The sequence below is a fragment of the Micromesistius poutassou genome, assembly GCF_964030765.1.
Source record: "Micromesistius poutassou genome assembly, chromosome: 17".
NCBI lineage: Eukaryota > Metazoa > Chordata > Actinopteri > Gadiformes > Gadidae > Micromesistius > Micromesistius poutassou.
In genome coordinates, this window is record NC_140287.1 from 13,152,734 (window position 1) to 13,165,591 (window position 12,858).

Sequence of the window (12,858 nt, forward strand, 5' to 3'; positions counted from 1 at the left end):
AGAGAGAGAGAGAGAGAGAGAGAGAGAGAGAGACTAAGGATGTCAGGGCATAAATATTTGATGTGTTACTATTTTAACATAAATATTAAACCGATCAAAACATGCAACATTGATGAGCTCTATTTTTACCACCCTGGAGGCTCCAGAGCAGATGAAGGGTGAAGTGAAACCATGAGAATGGAAGGATTCTCACACACACACACACACACACACACACACACACACACACACACACACACACACACACACACACACACACACACACACACACACACACACACACACACACACACACACGACAAGTGGGCCAGGAGAGAAAGGGAGAAAGTGTTCTTGAAGAGTGGTGAACAATGACAGTAAGAAGACAGAGTGACTGCTGGGGGGGGGGGGGGGGGGAGGAGGACTGTCTAGCAGCAGCAGACACAGTATGTCCTTCCGTCCCCTGTATGTGCCTGCTCTATCCGTACGCCACGACTGCACTCAAAAACACACAGCCACAGTGTTCTTGCGGGCTCATCGAAAAGCGCCGTGTTCCAAATCCAGTTTAGCTAGCAAAAATACACAAAAAAAAAAAAAAAAAAAAAAGGAGGTGAGGGAGAAGGGGAGGGGCAGGCAGATTCATCCGCATTCCGCTTCCTCTCTCCTGCAGGTGTGTAGGGAGGTGTGAGTGAGTGAGTGAGAGCGTGAGAGAGAGAGAGAGAGAGAGAGAGAGAGAGCGAGAGCGAGAGCGAGAGAGACAGGAGTGGCATCTCTAAAAACGGATGCAGTGCAGCATGGGCGGGGTGCGGACCTGGCTCTAGAGCCCGGTGTCTGATGCAGTGATACAGCAGGAGGAGGGAAGGTGAGGAGGGTGGGTGAGGGGGAATGGCAGGAGAAAGCAAGGTCAACACATGTGTGTGGAGATATTACATCCGGCCAATAACTTTTATATTGCTTCTCCAGAGGCCTTCGCCATCCCCCCATAAATCTGCTGCGTTATTGTTGTGCCTTTCTTGAGTCGGGAATGACAGCACATCCTTGGGACGGGGAACAATTGCAAAATAAACGATTCACTGTTAAGCAATTTAGCAGACGCTTGGGTCCAAAGTGACATACAGTGAATCTATTTTGAGATATCATTACAGAGCAGGTAGGGGTTGGGTTTCTTGCTCAAGGATGCCTACAGGTAGAGTTCTGACATTGGTGTTTGAATCGAAAAACCTCTAGGTTAGATGTCAAACACCAAAAGACTATCCTGCCCCAGAAACCAGAGTAAAAATATGTTTTTTTTAATCAAAACCTCCGCCATTAGGCTTAGCGTTTCTTAACTTGAAATCACACCTGTTGTAAATACCTAATGTATCCAATAAATCCCTCTTACGATGCAGTGATGGGGAAATACAAGAACAGCTTATGTAGTGGTAGCCGTATTAATATGTCCAGGCAATGCCATGTTGACGTGAGACGGGAATTAGGAGCAGGCAGGGACCAGACATACCTGGACACACAGCTGGCTACCTGTCCTGGAGAGTCAGGGAAAACCAGCTGACATTCAATTTGCATATTTGTGGCTGTTTGTCTGATTATGCGAAACCGTTACAGGGGAAGTATGTGTAGTTCCATCTGTTTGCCGGTATGTTGATGTGTGTGTGATTGTACAATTCACAACAACTGTCCTTCAGCATGCTTTTATCCAAACCAACTTTGCATGTAATGTAGGTAGGGGTTCGGCAGTTAACGGGTCGACGGCTTGGAGTCAAACACCTGAACCATTAGACTCTCCTTCTCCTGTCACGTACGTTATTTTTCGAAGACTTGAAGATGTGCTAGTGTTTGTGTTCTTGTGTCTGGTGTGTTTGTGTTTACCTCCAGCTGGGTGAAGATCTTCTTGATGTGGCGGTAGCAGCCCTCAGCGATGTCCATGTCCTCCTCATACGTGGATCCCTTGAACACAGGCTGCGGGGCGTTGGAGAAGTACTCGTGGAAGGGGAAGTGGGCGGCCACCGCCTCAGCCTCCACCTGCTTGCCCTGCTTGGGCCGGACCTTGCTCATGTACTGCTCCCAGCGAGAGATCACCTGCGGTGGGGATAGGGTAGAGGCAGCAGCCCCCCCTCCAGGGTGTTAGCGGTCTGACCTGGCAACACATTACCACTCAGGCTACCTTTACTAACAAACATCAGCACAAGCTCAACTTGGAAAGCTACACAAATGTGTGTACAATGTACACACGCAAATGTATGCGCGCACACACACACACACACACACCAAGTGTAAAACTGATAAAAGTAAAACTGATCAAACTGAAAAAAGGATGTAAACGACAACCTTGCTCTATAAATAACCTTAAACAACACCTTAAAAACAAACAGTGGTTAATTGGTGTGACAAATGTGTTACCATCCGCCCAAAGGTGCCGTTATGGCCGCCGGGCAACACCTCTATCAAAAAAAACTGATCAATGGTGGAGCAGCGATTATTTTTTTATGCAATGTATAATAAAATAATAACAGTTACTGTAGGAAAGAAGGGGACCTCCATTGTTATGACCTTCATAACAATGGAGGTATAAATTAGTGCCATCATTTAGGATGATATTGGTAATAGGTGATGTAAATTACCTCACTTAATAACTAGTTAATGTCATTAAGATGTCCTGCAGGATCTATGACAGCCCGGCCATTGACAATGGCTGGCATATTCATAGGCCAAAAAAATATGAATGTACATGTAATTTGACACACACACACACACACACACACACACACACACACACACACACACACACACACACACACACACACACACACACACACACACACACACACACACACACACACACACACACACACACACACAAATCTGGCTCCCCACCCCACCCCTTACACACTTTATGAAATTCTATTCAATCAAATCTCGTATCTTATTCAACTGACTGCACTGCATCAGTGGCATTCCTCTACTGCCGCATCCTGCGAGCCATTACATAAAAGACTCACACTCCCAGGGACGGGCACGGAGGAGACACAAGGTACACCCGCAGTTCCTCCTCTGCTACAGACGTCTATTTTAAGGGCCTCCTAATGATGCGCTGCACTGTGAGGAAGCAATTGTCTGCAGTGGCTTTTTATTCTTCCTGGGGCCCCAAGAGGAGAGCGATAATTAGTGGACGAGAATAAACACCGAAGGATATTATCCGGGTGTACATCGACTGGGCAGATGGAGAAGCGGTGGCCCCTTCGGATAAAGGAAGTTTGGTATGGGTAACTGGATGTGCTCCGGTATAAATAAACCAGGCCAAACCGCGTGGATCAGCAGTATGAAGATCTACGATGGGAGTATAAAACGGTGTTCGGCTTTCTGCCTTCTCGCGGGCCTCTCTATATGGTTATCAATGTTCAGCTATTCAGGAAAAGTCAGCTCTGTGCCATAAGAGCCACTGGCGGATTGTGCGGTGACAGAGCTATCGCAGTGTTCTGTGTAGAATTGCCCGAGGACTTTTTAAGTCTGATGACAAACGACACACAGAACAGCAGCTTTACACCATGTTGCAGTGACTAGGAATCGAAAGGCATAACACAAAGAAATGTGTGTCTTACACATTTTCTACTGCAAACGCTCACGTGACATGAAATACATAAAGATAAAACAACACAAAACATTTCAGGCATCTGGCAACTGCATACCATCCGCTTTGACATTGCTTAATTTAAATTTAGGTTGTAACACCACTGTAGGGAGAAGTTGTCCTCATGAAAGTGACACCTACACTATACAACATATTCACTGCAGCTGCTGTTTTGCTCAAAATTGGATTTTCACACACTCATTTTAATGAGGAATAATACCCTGGGTTGATGAGTTTTAATTGTTTAGACACTCATGGCGTCAAATAACCCATGAACCCAAGTGAAAAGTTACATGTACAGGTGCCGGGTTAACAGGAGTAAGTAAGAGTGCGTCTGTGGGTTACCTGGTAGAGGTAGAAGTGTCCGGCGGTCTCACACGTATAGGAGACATCTCCCGGCACACCCAGGCTCTCCTGCAGCCTTCCCACCTCCCCGAGCAGCTCCAGTCTTCTAGCCAGGACATAGTTCACCCTCCCATACCTGAAAGACACACACACACACATCACATCCCCTAGGTTAGCACTGGTGTGAACAGATGATCATAGCCATACCTGCAATAGCTTGCCAACACCAAGCTAGGTTAGCCCCTGAGTGATCACATTAGAACAGCAATCCCTGCAAAAGATATCACAGCCCAAGCAGCGACTACCACAATTGAATGCGTTGTCAATACTGAATTTCCATATGACAAGAGTTGCCATATGGAAATTCAACAATATCTGATGCTTATGGTTGATACAGCTATTTTAAGCATAATCTCTAATTAAACCCCATTGTAACCACTGCATAAAATGACTCCTTGTGACGTAGTAGCGTCTCCAGAAATGTAGGCAAAGGTACGACACAAAATGCTGAAATAGAACATGGACTGCTTTGTACATGTGCTTTGGACCGCCTTTAATTCTGCCTGACGCTCATGTTCTACTGCACAACCTAAGGGGGATATATCTCCTATAGGTGTGATAAGCTAGGATAACATCACACAGAGATGGATGCAAAGGTGCCACGAATAACCATGTGCCATGATGCACAAATACAGGGGAACATGCTGTTTCAAATGTTAAACATGTTATTTTTAGACTCCTCGCCAAGGTCCCAAAGTCAGCAGGTTACTCAGACACGGTCCTTCCTGGCATGGCCGTGCCTGGCTTGGCTTGGGTACAATTCAATATGTGTGTGGAGTGACCTTTCCCAGTATGACAAAGCCAGTGATGCGCTCTGTCAGGACCGGAACAGGAACTTAAATAAAAATGGTATATGCGTCTGCATTTTCTAACAACTTTTGTTTGTCAGCATTATGCGTTGGCAGCGATTGTTTAGTTTGTAGTCCAAAAAACCCAATAAAACAATGTAAGGTGCGGTGTTATACTTAGTCACTGACTGCGGAGTAGACTGTAGCTAAATCTAAAAAGTTGGTTGCATTTCTTTTGCTGAATACATAGAAACCGATTCTTCATTATTTTAGAACTGGCGCACCGTCAATAAGAAAGAACCCTAGAACCCCAAAAGTCCTTCACACTGGTTTTCACAGCCTTAGACCGAAAACTTAATTGACGTTATAGCTGCAGTTGTTACCATGACGATTAATAGAGCACCCAATACAGTCTCCACCATAGCTGTTCACACGCCACCTCTCGTTAAACACACAGGCTATTCAGTGTGAACCATCAAGGATACGTTAATTAATTAATTAATACGCTAATTAATGCTGCCGCAGCCTTTCACCTTTGTGAGGCAGGGCAGAGAGCTCTGCTTGCCTTCTCCTTGGTGTCAATAAAAAAAGTGGGTGGCAGCAGAATAGTAGATAAAGAGAGGGATCGAGGGGGGCAGCTAGGGGATGCTAGCATTTGGGTGATCGCTAAGCTATCTCTGTTCCGGCTACATTTCTTCTGCCCTTTTTGGTTCTGCCGGTAGCCGCTGCATAATTTACAGGTGTGGCGAAGCGTGCGCCATTGCGTGCATTGGCGATCCCCATCCATCACCATGCCACGCTTCACACCGGTTGCTAGCGGGGTGGCAAATCTGAGTGACATGCGCGGTGCTGTGCATCTGCTTATTCTAAGCATCGCTAAGAGCGATGTGTTTCCATGCCACAGATGGTGATTAAGAATGTAGGCTACGAGGCACTTAAAAATAGAAACTGCATGGAAAAGGCTAAATTAATATTCAATGATAACGGGCAATTTATATTCAAAAGGGCCCGTAATTGTTCTGAGGAGAGGGTGGTTAGTTACGGGGGAGGGGAGACGTGTTTTGGGTGATGCATGCACCAATGCGATGGGGGGTATGATTGCAGTCATGTGTCAGTTAAGGCTGAGGTATTGAGGTATTGTCTGTGTATGCATCTCTCTCAGGTTGAGGGAGTCAAGTGTACGTACAGGCATCCCTTCCTTCTGCTCCTTGATGACTCACTAGCCAGGACTGAGTCACTGTCCCTCAAGGTGCATCTCTCACACACACTTGAACACACACACTCACAGATATCATACCAGCAGCCACCTACTTTGTCAACCACTGTGGTTTTGATGATTCAGTGGTTGAACTTTGTGCTTACTAGGGCATCTCACTTTACACGATTTCAAAGAGAAATCCAAAATACTCACCAAACTAGGCCCATGCTTGCTCCATGTATTTCAGTATTCTTTGTTTTTGGGGTTGCACGGGAATCAAAAGAGGAGCAAACTACGCTGTCAGCCACTGTGGTTTTGTTTATTTAGTGGTTGAAATTTCTGCTCTTTTCACGCGATTTTAAATGGAATATTAGAACACGCTCCAAACTCTTGACGTCTTAAGTGCTTTTGAGGATAGATAGAAAGGCAGGACTCTGCTGCCCAGGCTGTGGATGGGCTTGTATGGTCCATCCACACTTACACTCACACTGCACTTACACTGCTCTGAACAGCTGCTCGTCTTTCTTGTCTCTGTGTGTCTTTGTAGTCTCTGTGTGTGTGTGTATTCTCTCTTCTGAGTTTCACTGTCAGTACATTCTATTTGATAGGTTATTATAAGCATTTCCGTAATTTCTGTACATTTTTTTTGAGCTTGTCCTGTGTGTGTGTGTGTGTGTGTGTGCGTGCGCCCCCCCCCCCCCCCCCCCCCCCCCGCCCGGCTCCAGTCTCACCTGCTGAAGTCCTTCTCTGTCTCTAGCGCCTCCTCTCCGTGACCCATACGCAGGAGGTGACGCTCATCGATGTCCAGCGCTATGATCTTCTCAAACAGCTGGTTCAGCGCCTGGGGGTCGGGGGTACACAGAAACCCAGTCAGACAGGGAAGGTCCACTTGACTTATGAATGAGCTCATGTGACCAGAAAGAACCTCTTGTTCATCCATGCAAGAAGAGCATGAGGACGAACACACACACACACACACACACACTAGCAAATGTGCATCCAAAAAAACCAAAGTGTATTGAGCCATTGATGCCCGAGGACTCACAAACTTTGAACAATTCTGGGGTACACAACATAAACCAATGTAAGCGAACATAATCGTTTTGCTTAAATTATCAGGCTGATTTGCCAAGGCTTTTGCCATCTTTGATTTAAGGGAAATTGATCGTCCCTGGTGTTATTTGAATGGTTGTGTGGGTGGAGTGTGGAAGCATGTGTTACCTGGTTAGAGTGTGTGACGATGAGGGTCCTCTGCTCAGGGAAGTTGTGGTAGAGGTTGGAGATGATCTGGACCGCAACGTCAGTCTTTCCTGTCCCGGGTGGACCCACGACCTGTGGGATGGAGGTGAGGTGATCACGTAGGGAACAGAATAGTTCACACTAAATAAAAACAGGTCAGAGCATGCATTTGGGTTGGGATTATTTTATTTTCTTTTAGAATTTATGCTTGTGGATATTAGAGTGTCTGGCAATTTGAGGTATGGTATCTTAAAATATTATTTTGGAAATATTTCACAGATCCCAATTAATTTACTCTACAAAACTGGGTTGAGTTAAAGGTCCCCTATTTGAACACCTGGTGTGAGTGTGATTAGCCATTACAAGCCAACTACCCTGCGACTTGGTGACATCACAAGTGGGAATGTCAACCTAGATGTATGCTGGATAGATGATCAGTCCACCAAGTGGACTGTAGCAACTGTTGGGCTTATCTATACATAATACACCCAGGTGGACACGCCAATTTAGGATGCCACAAAGTAACAGGGCAGGGATGATGACGATGGTAAAATAGGGGGCCTTTAAGTAAACCTTTTTAGGTGGTGTCGTGGTGCGTGACGGTGCTACCATTCTTCTGAGAGAAGCGAGCAATGCATGTGCAGTTTAAGCCTGCCTGGGAGCATGCTATGTGCACGGTGCACCAGGTCAGAACCCAAGGGATGCAAGAACACAGAGCCACCTTCACAGAGGAAGGGGGCAGTGCATTATATCGCAGAATATAGTTTGCATCCCTTTTGTGCTCATTATCCAAATAACACCCCTCCACCCATAGGCATATTTAATTATAATAACAACAACAACCTTCCTTGTACTCGACTATGGGCATAATGCTCGTCTAATCTACTAGGTGAATATTTATGAAACATTTTAGCCTTGTGCAGTGTTACCCGGGGTGAGCTAAAAATAAGTTGGGAGTACAATTAGCAGACTCCTCTGTATAACACGCCACATAAACTGCTCCTTGATTTCAGCGAGATGAAAGGCACACCAGGCGAACAGAGAGAGCGGGGAGGAGGTGGAGGAGGAGGATAAGGCTGAGGGGCGGGGGTCTGTCTTGGCTGCTAACGACACTGACACATGCCAGGGAGGGGTGTCGGGAAAGGAGGAGGGGAAAGGGTTAGAAGAGGAGGGGGCAGATACAGAGAGATATACAGTGTAGCAACTCAGAGACACACATGAAAGGGACACAATGAGGAGAAGAGAATTATAGAGATGTGGAGAAAGAGATACAGACAAACTCCTCAAAGCTACACATGAACTAAGGGGCTGTGAGAAGGGAGACAGAAAGTGTATGGGGGGAGGCGAAGAGAGGGGTGAGAGCGAGTGTGAGAGAGAGAGAGAGAGAGAGAGAGAGAGGAGAGAGAGAGAGAGAGAGAGAGAGAGAGAGAGAGAGAGAGAGGATGAAACTAGAGTGTGATACGCGCAAAGCGGCGCCTTGTTTTTACGACTGCCGGATTTATATTTACCACCTCTCATTGGACAATAAATAACAGCACAGAATGAGAGCCCAGTGCCAGCCACCATTCACCAAGTGGGAATGGCCAGTTTGTCAAACAAGCCTGGGTGAGCTGCCACCACCAGTGCTATCCATACAGGGCCAGAATGACATGTCTGCGGTTATGGTCGTAAGTTTGGAACGCAACAAGCACTTACGTACTTCTCCATAGGGATAAGCCTGTATAGGCTTTATGTGTGCCAGCCCTGTGTATTGGCTGTCTATGGTCGATTTATACAAAGGACGGTTCCCCGAAGTGCATTTTAACATCTATGAGGAATTAGGTACAGTTTGATAGCAGCAGCAGGCAGTGCGGATAATAAATCTTTAAAATCCGCCGTTCCTCACATGTGCTCGCCTTGCAGGCCATCCAACTATGGCTATTACATTACAGGAGAGTGAAATAATGATAAATAATGCTTGTCCCAATACTCAATTAATACAGGATAATCTGTCAGCTACAGATTTTAACAAAATCTCATTTGTTTTGCTGTTACGGGTCCTATTAAGGTAATTTAGAAAAAATATTGATCATGTGTAACTAGTTTAGATGACTTTAGCAAACAGAAGCGGCTGTAGAATGGTGTTAGCCCTACAGTGTATCTTTAGTGAGTATGGAGGGAGAGATGCTCTTACCATGGTTAATCCTGGCTGCATTCCAGCGCGGATTGCTTCTATCTGAGTGGGAGTGAATTGAATGGTGTTCCTGGAAGAAGAGCGGTGAACAGAAAAGCCATCATGTTTAACATTAGGACAATGAGATGATAGAAAATCATGGACAGATGCTGACATTTTGAAAATATCTACTATCTACCCAAGCAGGATACTATACATAGTAAGCTTGCTCATGTGTTTATTCTCAGACGTTACTATTCCCTCCCATTCCAAAGATACTGATAAGATCATGCTGATATTTCAAAAAGAAGAAATATGCTTCAGTCAATAAATAGGGTCTTTATTTTGCGTTTCCATTAACTGAAGGACAGCAGTTTCTTTTGGCATCCCTATTCATCCTCATGCATCGAGCTTCACACATACTCAAATATATCACTTAACATGTTCCAAAAGAGCAGTAATATAACAGCCTGCAGCCAACAAACCATACGAGTAACCAGCATGCGTGAAGAAGCCAATGGGAAAAGCATGTGTTTGCCAAGGCTAAAATATGCAACAAATATGCGAGACATGGAAACAGCATGGGTGGCTTTAATGGTGATGATAAGCACTGGTATCATTTATACTATATTTTGGCATTATTAGAAAGAGACACAGCAACGGCAGTGCCAACAGCGGTGATGCTAAGGGTTGTGCCACGGTTGCGCTAACAGTGGCGATGCTAAAGGTAGGTATTTTCATTTGCCATTATATTGCAGTGAGCCCATGTGCCATGTATTGGAATGGAGGCCAGAGACATCTGGCTGGGTCTAATTCTAACCAGAGCTCTTGTGTGTGTGCATTACATGTGCATGATGGGGACGATGAGTTGTGACCTTCTTGGAACAGGAAGTCAACCCTCTTCAATTAGCGAAGGGTGACCCCACTATTGAGAGGCTTACGCCATATCTGTCGCCACTGCAGTTGAGTTATGGGAGCAGAGGTGGGCCCTTCGACTCTTACCGTTTGGGCTGGTTGTAAGGATAGGGACCGCGGTTGAGGGGCACGTGGGGCACGACCACCAGCATCTTGTCGGGGGGCGATTCCTCCTCTTCCTCGTCCGCCTTCCTCTTTTTGCCTTTGTCCTCCTTGTTTGGAACAGGGAACTTGATTCTAAAACACACACACAAAAAAGTCCAAGGGCACAAAGTGAATTAGGCTTGATAACGACCAATGAATAATTTAACACAACGGGAAAAGGGAGCAATTTAAGGGTGTGACTGATTAAAGCCATTCTCAGCAGTGCTTGACGATTTATCCATTGGAGACAATGTCTAGCGAGCTTTGGGAGTTCCGATACTTTCACTCAGTTTAGACTGCATGTGTAGCTGTGTTGCTTTAAAAATTCCTTTGTTCGTGGCGGCAAACCGCACAGGTACAAAATACCTACATTCAAGAATAACTGCTCAAACTCCTGTAATTGGGGGCAGTTAGCCAATGTATTCTACTGCAGCACAGACCAAGACAGCTGGTTGAAGCAAGCTTGCTCAACACTGGACCAATGGGTCGGTCCAAGGGCAAAAGGTGAGCGTATTACGTTTAACCAACCCCTCACCTGAACGGGGGCACCTGCAGCTCGGGGTTATCCTCGGCCACCTTGACCGTGTAACCAGGGAAACAGGAGCGCAGATGGTCCAGGGACAGGAAGGTGTCGTTGAAGTCAAGCGAGGAGATCTGATTGGGCATTTTGGAGTAGTGGGCGCTACCGGGGTCGCCGTAGCCTAGGATGATGTCGTGGAGCCAGTCGGGCACGACGCACTCCGTGTTCATCAGGTTCCTGATTGTCTCCAGCACAGCCTGGGGTGGATGGATAAAGTTAACAAAAAGGGCCATGTGACGTACCTTTCGAACTGTATGCATAGCAAGGGCTCCAATTGCATGAGGAGATTAGCCGTAATCCACATTTATATAATATGTCCTTGAACAATTCAAAGACTCGCGCAGAACACTTGGGAGAGACCTTTTTCTTGATCTTTATGGTGGTTGTTGGCAAACATCATGGTGCATTACCACCACTATCAAAACATTGACGTCCGTCGCCAATGACGAGGAAGAGGAGCATCACTTTTTCAAGCATATTTTTCTGTTTGCGTCAAAACAGCTTTGGGTTCGCTACTGTAGCAGCTATGACAGAAATGATTGCGTTTTAACACATAGGCGTAAACAAAACTGACAAAAAATATAAATTTTTCAATGAAATGACCTTCAAATTAAATGGTTTGCTATGAAGTCAGCCAGAAAATGGATCAAAGAAAAAAAAAAAAAGCAGAAATTAAACATCAACACCCACTTAACCATCTCTACTTAAAGGAAAGACATGGAAGTCATTTTAACACCAGCGTGTAAGACAGCAGGCTCCTGAGTGATGCAACTCAAACCTACAGTATGCATGGGAGAGGGGGGAAGAGAGAATGCAAGGAAGGTGAAGGGTGTTGTATATCAGAAGGTCACCCACAGAGTGCTGCTGCTTGGTAGTTGCTGATAGTGGCCTTGGGCGGGGGTGGAAATCCCCGGAGCTGCCCTGCCCCCAACCCCAGTGCACCGCGACCCAAGCAGTCCAATATAGGTGAGTGATCACCAAGGGTTGATGTGGGCAGGGCGAGAGCTCAAGGCCTCGGCAGGCAATTCAGAGAGAGCGAGAGAGAGCGAGCGAGAGGGAGAGTGAGAGAGAGCGAGAGTGAGATAGGAAGGGTGCGGGCAAGAGATAATGGTGAAGTAAGGGGGTAAAAGAGACATAGGGGGATTGGAAGAGATGGGTTGTGTCAAAAGGGAGAGAGATAAAGGAGCAGAATGGGCTTGCGGTGAGAAGAAAGAGGGCGGCGTCTAAAATGTAAGGAAGGGGGTGAAGAGAGGTAGTATAAGAAATGGACTGGGTTGAAGAGAGATGGAGAGAAGTGTAGATGGGGGATGACAAAGAAACTGAAATAAACGTGGGGATGACCGAGAGATCGGGAACAAAAGTGATACAGAGGAGGGAATTGTGGGTGGGGCGCCATGGTTGCCTGGGAACCAGAAAACCTTTCTTGAACAACCACATCCACAAACCTTGAAGTTGTTCTCTTTGGGTTTGCGTCTCATGATGATGTTGAAGGACTCGTAGGGGTCCTCGGTGCGGTTCTGGATGCTGCTGGTCATGTCCTGCTGGTACTGGTTGGGGTCCAGCCACACTCGGTAGGTTCTAGAGTCTCCCCGTAGCTTGGGCTTTGGATCAGGGCCTGATTAGAAACAGGAAGGGTCGACAATAACAGATCACCATCTGGATGCAATATTACACGGGACGTCATGCCAGTATTCAGCAGTAAAATAATAAACATGGCAATACGAACACAAGATTCAGATGGCTTGAGGAAAACAGGATGATTTATACAATTTGATATGGCAGTTGCTAAGAAGCTTTTAAAAGTATTGGCTTCACACAAGTGAAAAACATTAG

The 12,858-nt window shown here is 46.0% G+C and overlaps 1 protein-coding gene across 1 annotated transcript in view; it reads right to left on the reverse strand.

The window, feature by feature from the left end:
* Positions 1-12,858, reverse strand: part of aqr (aquarius intron-binding spliceosomal factor) — a 54,524-nt gene that overhangs the window by 21,480 nt on the left and 20,186 nt on the right. The window contains exons 20-27 of the mRNA XM_084481615.1: positions 12,471-12,640; positions 10,981-11,222; positions 10,389-10,538; positions 9,408-9,477; positions 7,217-7,327; positions 6,727-6,836; positions 3,950-4,085; positions 1,846-2,055 (exon numbers count right to left, since the gene is read on the reverse strand). Of these exons, the coding sequence (XP_084337741.1) occupies positions 1,846-2,055; positions 3,950-4,085; positions 6,727-6,836; positions 7,217-7,327; positions 9,408-9,477; positions 10,389-10,538; positions 10,981-11,222; positions 12,471-12,640 (1,199 nt within the window). The remainder of the gene's footprint in view (positions 1-1,845; positions 2,056-3,949; positions 4,086-6,726; positions 6,837-7,216; positions 7,328-9,407; positions 9,478-10,388; positions 10,539-10,980; positions 11,223-12,470; positions 12,641-12,858) is intronic.